Source organism: Barbatula barbatula (genome assembly GCF_947034865.1).
Source record: "Barbatula barbatula genome assembly, chromosome: 19".
Taxonomy (NCBI): Eukaryota; Metazoa; Chordata; class Actinopteri; order Cypriniformes; family Nemacheilidae; genus Barbatula; species Barbatula barbatula.
Genome location: NC_136782.1, coordinates 21,303,660 through 21,313,086, shown reverse-complemented (window position 1 = coordinate 21,313,086; position 9,427 = coordinate 21,303,660). Strand labels below are relative to the sequence as shown.

The 9,427-nt window shown below is 39.2% G+C and overlaps 1 protein-coding gene across 2 annotated transcripts; it reads left to right on the top strand.

The window, feature by feature from the left end:
- The first annotated feature begins 1,023 nt into the window (after positions 1-1,023).
- taf15 (TAF15 RNA polymerase II, TATA box binding protein (TBP)-associated factor) lies at positions 1,024-7,259 on the top strand. Of its 2 annotated transcripts, none has more exons than XM_079482202.1 (16): positions 1,024-1,160; positions 1,560-1,593; positions 1,728-1,770; positions 1,855-1,927; positions 1,997-2,129; positions 2,214-2,347; positions 2,421-2,568; positions 4,817-4,851; positions 5,370-5,402; positions 5,560-5,669; positions 5,744-5,873; positions 5,951-6,082; positions 6,192-6,267; positions 6,355-6,443; positions 6,553-6,673; positions 6,754-7,259. In XM_079482202.1, exons 1-16 carry the CDS (start codon positions 1,151-1,153, stop codon positions 6,791-6,793), a joined length of 1,341 nt encoding a protein of 446 aa, XP_079338328.1. In that variant the 5' UTR covers positions 1,024-1,150; the 3' UTR covers positions 6,794-7,259. The 2 variants fall into 2 exon arrangements, with proteins under 2 accessions (XP_079338328.1, XP_079338329.1); XM_079482203.1 differs by having other exon boundaries at positions 1,038-1,160; positions 1,858-1,927.
- The last annotated feature ends 2,168 nt before the right edge of the window (positions 7,260-9,427 follow it).

The window sequence follows — 9,427 nt, the reverse complement described above, 5'->3', positions numbered from 1 at the left end:
ATCATCGAAAATATGTGTTTATCTCACATCTGTAAGGTATAAAGTAAAGAAAGCATATGAATAAACCGCTAAAGTAATATCATGCACTGAGGTAAAAAGAAAAGACCGTTAACGTTTAAACGACGCGAGCGCGCGGCTCTTGCATAACAGAGAAGGCGCGTGCGCGCACTCAAAAAATAGAAACGCAGTTTTAGTTGTTTAATATCTGTCAGAAGTCGGATTTATAGCATTCGTCTTGACATTATATCGGATTTTACTCTGATCATAAATGTTCCATACAACAACATAATAAATAAAAATGACCAGATTCAATCTAATAACAAGTGTCCGTGTTATCCGAAAACAAGTACGTCACGTCGCTACAACGTTCTCCGTGGGATTAATTCACGACGTTATTTGAGGAACGTGCCTATGACGTTTTTGGAACGTAAGCAAAATTCTAAGAAATCAGAAGCGGTCACAATGTGATATTACGGTGACCTAATGAAGACGAACTGGCGACCCCGATGGTTTCTTTGATCTTTTATCGCATCCAGCACGCGCGTGCCCGTTGACCCGGGGGTGAAACATAAGATATGTAATATGGCATAAGGTCAGACATCAGATCAGGGCAGATTCACTGTAGTCGCAGGCTGTGACATGACACTGTGCTGCTAACACACAGCAGTCAATGTTTCTTGTTCTTAGCATGAAAATAAAAACGGTTGAAAAAAGCACAGAATGAAAAAATAGTAATTGCATTACTGTAAGTGAATATACATTAAAAGTAGACCCGTTTAAAAAAAGGAAGGAAACGTAATCGCAATCGTATTGTGACGTCTTAGTCACGTGACAGAAAAGGCGCCCGGAATGTACCACTTTCTAAAAAAACGTTCTTAAAATATTCGACGAAAGGCGTTTGTGTTCACAAATTCTACATTCTTAAAGTCCTCAAAATTATAACAAGTTGCGCATCACAGTTACGCACCGCTTCACGCGTGTTTCCAAATATTCAACAATTGAATTCCCGCATATCCGGTAAGAGGATGGTACAGGCCAGGTCTGGTGTCAAAGTTCATAAGAGCTGCAGTGCGCGGTTCGGTCGCGCCGGGGTTTTAATCTCTTATTTTTTGAAACAGATCGCCGTTTTGCTTTTATTAAATTCAGAAAGATGGCCTCAGGTAAGACGTTCAGCGAGAAGAATCGCTTTAACGGACTTTTCGCTACGTTACCGAGTTTTGTTGAGTATGGCTAGCTATAGCCGCGTGTTAGCATTAGCAGCTAACTGGATGGCGCGTGTTTTGTTAATAAATGTGTATTTTCTTGTTGATAAATACGTGTTGCGTTTAGAAAAACGTTAACGTCGACGTCGTTTTATTTTAATAGATACAGTTATATTGTTTTGATACTTGTAAATTGCATTTGGGTGATAAGTCTGTGGTTGCTTGTAGTTTGGCGTGGTGTTAGCATTAGCACAATATTATATGCTTAAGTTTTTGTTGTATTTTTGTTAATCGCACGGGTTTGTTATGAGGCTTTAACACTCATTACCTGTCTAACGGTGTTTGTTTGGCTCGTAGATTCAGGCTACGGACAGCCTGGAGCTCAACAAAGGTGAGATATGAATCCGCGCATTAAACTCTTGATGTGTGCTTGCTTCACAATGCATTTGACCATATATTTCTCTGAATAAAGCTTCTCTCTCTTGGCCTTTTTAAATGTGGTAACATGTGACTTTATATGCACAGCTATGGCTCTTATGGTGGATCCCAAACATATCCAAGTGGACAGGTAAGTTATCACTTAACAGTTTTTCAATGAATTTTGTGAGGATGTAGGTAAGGTCTGCCTTCTGAATGATCTTTTCTACCCCAGCAGGGTTTTGGTCAGGGTAATGGAGCTGCCTCTTATGGTGGACAAAGCTTCGCTGGTTACGGCCAGTCTGCTGGTATGTAGTCTGTAAAACTGATCAAATTCTGTTGTTTGAGGACTGTGTGTAATTGTCGTTTTCGTAAAGCGGACAGTTATGGCCAGTCAACCCAGGGATCCCAGGGATATTCCTCTAGTGGCTATGCGCAACAGCAGGCACCTGCGCAGCCGCAGCCCAGCTATGACAGCTTTGCACAACCAAGCTCAGAAACCTCGTCCGGGTAAGAGATTTAACGTCGTAATTCATAACTCCTTTATTGCTTGGACTTTTATGTCGGGTTTAATAAGTCGCTTTGCTGACACAGATATGCTGACAAGTCGTATGGTCAACCGCGCTCGTATGGACAGCAATCCGAAGGAACTGGTGGTGTGGGAGGGTACGGGCAATCTGGCAGCGCGTATGCTGGGGCCCAAGCTGGATATGGCCGACGCACCGATGGTAATACTTGAGTCCGTACAGGAGTGAGTTTTTCTGTATAACTTCTCTCGGGTCATAAATGTTTGTCTTTTAGTTGATAGCCGGAGGTTTGGTGACGACGGTGGCTCTGACCGTCCCTCTGAAGGGTTCAGGGGCAGAGGTCGTGGTGGTTATGATCGTGGCGGTTATGACCGCGGAGGCTATGAAAGAGGTGGCCGAGGAGGACCACCCTCCGGTATGGGGTAAGTTTGTCATCCCCCTTGAAGGTACTTAAGAAGAGACTGTCAAATTATGCATGAAACGGTGCCATTTAATTTCACAGATCAGATGTAACTGGCCTTTTGGTATAAATTAATATTTAACTAATGTCTGAAAGATCTGTATAGGTCATTAGTTGTAGTCAAAGCCTCTATTGTAATGAGTACTTTCAAATAAACCCAGATTGACTTTCAACAGTCATTTTTATTCCTACAATGGAAAGTTAATTAGGGCATAATTTAATGTGAACTACAATACGACATTATATAGGAAGTTATTCTATAGTCCAGATTGTTACAATTGATTGTGTGTGGTTATATAAAGTCATCTGTGGATGAAAGATTTGTTATTGAATTTTGGTTGGGGTCATCTGAAGTGAATGAAAGTCTGGCTTATAGCAATGTGTAGGACGTCCTGTGTAAATTGACCGGACCCTCTAGAATTTTAATGTCATGTAATGGTCGTTTTCTCTTAAATTAAAGGGATATAAGATTACAATCTAAAGTTAAAAAGCTTTTTCTCACTTTGGGATTTGACGTGAAATATTTAAACTAATTTGTAACGCTTCTGGCTGCCCTTTCGGCATAGTTTCAATCAAATGTGTTGGTATTTCTTGGAAGAATGTGAAGAAACTTTCAGCACAAGGAACAATTCTCAGTCCACATTAAACGGTGTCTTAAGTGTTGTTTACTTGTGTTAACATGGTCTACATTTTATACTACAGGTATCAAAGTGAGTGAAATTAAAGTTGGACCTTTGGAGCTCATAAGCACTCATAAAGGAAGAAAATGTGCTCATCTGCACGCGTGCCACAACAGTTAGACATACAACAATTGATTAAATTTGATTAGAGTAGAGCTGCACGATTAATCATTTAGAGCGCTATCTTGATTCAAACATCTCATTAATGAAAACCAACCATTCTCCAGTGTGTATTACACCTACAACTAAAATCATAACGCTATAATCTGTGCTGCTTAAGCAGAGAAAGCAATTATCTTAAGGAATGAAACTGCGTAACCATCTTTGCAACGACACACTATTGTTGTTCCTGTCAAATGATCACAGGTGTACTGGGATTAAAGCAGAGAGTTGCCAACTCGCATGCATGAGACAAGCAGACTAACAAACTCTCACTGTGTCCAAATTAATCTCACACCAACATAACTAGCAGCAAAACTGCTCTTATGTTTGTCTCTCAGGATTGTTACATCTTAACAAAACGGTTCTCTAAAGGCTTGTACACACTGGATGATAATTAAATGCGTTTATTGCCGACATTTAACGCCACGTGCCTAAACAAAGGTTGCCATGTGAGTGTGCAATGATGCGTAAAATCTTATTTTATAACTCCTCCGGCTCGTTTTTTGTTCGTATGTTTGGTTCAATACTGGCCGACCTATTAGATTGGCGCTTTTGTGCACGTGCCAGGAGCTCATGTATTTACAGTAACGCTGTATCTACACCAGTTGTGACACGACATCCTTGTTAAAGGGTTTGTCACGCGCATCCAGTGTGGAGAAAATTTGAAATTATTATGGGTTCTAATGAGTTAATGTATTCTTTCGTGTCTCGTCCAGTGTAGACGCTGTGTAAAACGTGACATTTCATGTTGTCAGGTTATCTTATTCAAGGTAATACTGTTGTTTATCAGTTGTCTTTCCTTAAAGACCTCTTCAAGCAGTCTGTAGATCTGATAAATGTTTCCAAAGACCTTTACTTGCAGGTGAAATATTTCGAAAAGTTACATTAATGCATTAACACCTTTTTATAGTTTAACTTTGCTTCAAAATCATTATATATTTGTTAATCTTGCTATAGTGAGGAATAACCGTAGGTAAAATATAGTGGTTACTTTGAAGTCTTACCCTCTAAATGCAAACTTCTAAATCAGACCTTACTCGAAGAACTCAATTGATCCAGAATCGTGCAGCTCTAATAAAGGGAGAACCTGGAAAATTTCCATGCTCGACTTGTTTTAGTAAAAAAACTCAAAGTGAAAATCATTCGTTCTAGTTTCCAATTTGAAAGCGCATGAACTGTCACTCGACTTTCCCCTCAGTTTCAATTTGATCTGTTCACTATAGTAAATTGGCCGTGTTTAACCCATCTGTCAATGGGAGCTATTCTCTCAGTAGTAAACCATGGCAGGAATACTGCTAAAGAGGGAGCCTTGCGCTCCCAGGTTTCAACAAAGGAAAGCCATCATATCTTCAATTTTTTCCTCTGCAGTGGTGGTGACCGTGGTGGCTTCAAAAATTACGGTGGTAAGTGATGAGCATCAGAACTGTCTCAATGGGGGAAGGAGATGGGAGATACAGAAAGATTAACTGGCAAAAGAACTCTTGAGAACCACCATTTTATCTGTCAGATCCAAAGGAGCCTACCTCTTATTCTATCTGAATGCGGTTGAGTGTAACATCTCAGATTTACTTTTATATAAACGGTATCCTTGCATGAGGAAATTGAATTAAACACCTCGATTCTGGAAGCCAACTGCACAAGGCGAAGGAGGGGCGCACATGATGTAACTGAAGAGTACTTGGTGGATTTATTTGACTAAACTCAGACAAATTGTGCTGGTGACAGGCGTTGGGAAGTGGTGCAGCAATTTTGGAGATGCATTGGTACATTACTTAAACTCACTGTAACGGTCAAATCTTTGTAGCAGTTTCTTGGTAGATTTGCTTAGAGAAATGGTGTGTTTATGGTTGTATGAAAAGTTACCTTTGCTTTATGAACTTCTCAAGATGGTTGTTCTTTTTCGTGTCTTGCTGTTTTTCAGGACCCAGAGACTTCGGGCACAAGGATGATGGTGGTAAGTGTTGAAAGCGAACCCTCTCTACTTGAATTGCTGTGATCTATAGGGTTTTACAGAACTAATCACTTTACGTTGTATAAGGATTTTTAGTTTGTGTATTAAAATGGCAAAGTTGTTCACATGTCTTTACATGATGATTTTGTTTTGATTACAGATGGTGACCAGGACAACTCTGACAATAATACCATCTTTGTCCAGGGTCTTGGTGAAGATGTCACTCCTCAGGAAGTGGGCGACTACTTCAAACAGATTGGAATCATAAAGGCAAGACCACCTCAAGGGTTTACAAACTTGTCAAATCTTGTTTGACACTTCGTCTGATCACATTTTTTTTAAAGGTCAATAAAAAGACTGCCCAACCCATGATCAATCTGTACACCGATAAAGCCACGGGGCGACTGAAGGGTGAAGCCACGGTGTCATTTGATGATCCACCTTCAGCCAAAGCTGCCATTAATTGGTTTGATGGTAATAAAAGTCCGCCTTTTTGGATTGCCACAAGTTTTATAACTTTGTTTTGAGCTGTTTGTTTGTATGGATTACAGGGAAAGAGTTTAAGGGAAATCCCCTCAAGGTGTCGTTTGCTACCAGGCGGGCGGAGTTCACTCAGAGGGGAGGTGGTCGAGGACGTGGTGGCGGTAGCGGTGGTGGTGGTGGTAGTAGTGGTGGAAGTGGAGGTATGTTATAACTTTATGGTTACATTTTTGGTTTGAATAGTTAAGTTTTAAATTGAAGTGATACAGTGGTTGGCAGATTTTTTTACTGTGCATGTGTTTTGCCTTAAAGGATTTCGAGGCAGAGGTGGCTTTGGAGGTGGGCCCTCTTTTGATGTCCGAGGAGGAGACTGGCCTTGTCCTAACAGGTGACAAACCTGTTCAAATAACTACAGCGCTTAAGAGTAACGTTATACGTGTTTGAGAAAAATAACACCTTGTTTTTACTCCTTCAGCTCATGTGGCAATATGAACTTTGCCAGAAGATATGAATGCAACAAGTGCGGCACGCCAAAACCAGAAGGTGAAGGCTATTCAGGAGGAGGTAAAGGCATAGATCCCTCATAGATGCTATTTCTGTCCACTTGGTTTCGTAGTTTAGTTTTATTGTGAGATCAGATTTGGCTCATTTAATAAGTTGACTTTGTTTTCAGACCGCGGCGGCCGTGGTGGATATGGTGGAGACCGTGGGGATCGTGGCGGCTATAGAGGTGGCAGAGGAGGCGGCTTTCGTGGTGGAGACCGTGGAGGTGGTGGTTACAAAATGGGCGGAAGGTAAACGTTTGTTGTCACGTTCTCAAATTGGTCACTTCAAAAAGAAGTTTGTCTTAAATCTTTGCTTTTGGGGATTTCAGAGGAGATCACAGAGAAGAAAGACGAGGCCGTCCTTACTGAAGACTTAATGTGGATGCCATTCCAGCCCTTTGCTTATTGTAGGGGGGAGGGACAGGGTTTAGATGGGAAGAGGGCAACTAGAAAGGATTAATGTCTGCGTACCTTTCTGTGCATGAGCATCCTGCATATGGTCTGAATCAAGGAATATTTCCTGTTAATGTTGAATATGCTGTGAGGAAAGATGGGAAATGGCTAAAATGGCCCCATATTTCATCTGGGAGCTGCTTCTCTTTCATTTGAGACCTGTGAGAAGTTTGGCCACAGATCAACTTTAAGGGGGTACTTCTGCTCTAGGTAAATAGGGGTGGGTCATGTTATTTGTTGTTTTTTAATTTCCTGATGTGTAGAATCCGGCGTTAAGTGCGTGACTAGATTTGTAAAATGCTTAATATTGTTTTGTAAAATCAACATCAACTGTTTTACTTGGTTTTTCTTTTTGCGACTATTAAACACCATTATGATCTTATCCAGCTTTTGTGTTTGTTTTACCCGCTGCTTTGCATGAATTTCTGTGCACATTACAATTAATAATGGCTTAGCAGTAAACCTGAGGAAGAAAAACACGTGGTTTGTGAAAACCATTTCTCAAAAACTGAAGTGTCTTGTGCATGACCCTTTTCCATGGAAACTTCATTGAGCACTCCGTAACTAAACTTCTTCCGTTGCCTTGACAACCAAATGATGACTGATTGGTTTCTACACAGCATGACCATAATTGTAGTCATTTTAAGTTCATGTAGCTAACTTGAAGCTCATTATGTAGAAGTGGTTAAAAATCTTTGACCTTAATTCAAGCTTGTCTTAATCAAAATCCTCAACTTATTTTCTTTACAACAGTTGACATTAACGTAATTGCTATCAAAATGACATCCTTGCATCATGAACAAGGCATCTTTACTCTGGCATAGATTCGACAGGCTTCACATTCATACCCACAACAAACTACAGTTCCATTCAACACAACCTGTATAATATATTTGCGTAACATATCTATCATGCTGTCTGTCTGTCAATCATTCTCGATCTATCTATCATTCTATATATCTTTATGTCTGTCCCTGTAAGTCAATCAATCATTCTCTATCATCTATCTTATATCTCTTCTATCATCTTTCTATCTTGTATCTCTTATATCTATATCTATATTCTACCTATCATCTTTCTATCTAATCTATTCTATCGATCTATCTATAATCTATTCTATTTTATATATCTTCTATCTATCATCTTTCCATCTTATCTATATCTATCTATCTTCTGGGCCCGGTTTTTCAAAGGTAATCCACTAGGATTTTGGATAATGGATTGGATCAAATCTTGAAAATGTGTTTTTCAAAAGAAAAAGCGGATTACATAATCGGATTAGATCACGGAATCCAATTTTGGTTTTGATCCGGATCAAACCTTTAGTTTGGGTTTTTCAGAACTTTTTTGTTAATCCAAAATATCTGGATTAAACTGATCCCATCAGAAGGGTGGATTCAGCGTGGATTTCATGCCCAAAATGTAATGAAAACTTAAAAATGCATCAAATAATACTATGTTTGGATCATGCAGTATCTTACAAGATATCCTATTTATTCATAAGGTTTTTATTTTATTTGTTCATCTGTCAGGCTACAGTGATTAGGTAGGCTTTAACGTATTCAGCCTTTCAGTATAGGCCTAAAGCAAAGTAGAAAGAGTTTGGCCACATAAAACAATCCTCAAAATTGACCAAAAACAATACATTTTAATCTGTCACTAATTGATATATATATTCATCACAATCGAAAATAATTTTGTTTTTAGAATATTTATTAGTGATGCATGCGAGGATTACAGAATAACAAAAAAAATGCAAAGAATGGCAATCACTGATTTTTTAAATCTAAAACAAATCCAAATCAGAAATAGTGTCTAACTATTGTTGCACGTCCTGTTTGCTCGTTCTGGCAGAGGAACAACTGACTCAAACCAAGGCCAGACTTGAGATCCGCCTCCTAAAGGCTACGCTCAGACAAGCTGGTCTCTCCACATCAGATGAGGAAATTTAATTCAATATATCTGTACTTGATACTTGTTATAAATATCCTCAATGTACAGTGTTTGTGTCAGTGTCAGATGAGCGGACTGCAGGAAGAGGATGGGGTGGGGTTTTTCTTGTTTTTAGTTTTTTTTAATTGTGTGTGTTTTCATTTCAAATCAAAATAAACTTATATTATCCCCACACTGGCTATTCTACTTGTTGCTCTTTACATATCTATAGTTCTACGTTGTGATTTCCTATCCTGTTTGAGCACTGGTTATCCAGCACTGGTTATCCTGATTTGGGGATCCTGAATAGTTCCTATCCGGATCAGATTGATCCAATCCAATGTTGCTTTAAAAAACTGAAAAGTAAAATGGATTCCGTGATCACGGATCGCAAAAAAAGGATTACTAAATCTGGATCAATTTTATCCGGATTAAACCTTTTGAAAAACCGAGCCCTATCTATCATCCTTCTATCTTATCTTATCTATTCTATCGATCTATCTTCTATCTATAATATATTCTATTTTATATCTATCTTCTATCTATCATCCTTCTATCTTATCTATTCTATCTTATCTATCATCTCTCTCTCTCTCTCTCTCTCTCTCTCTCTCTCTC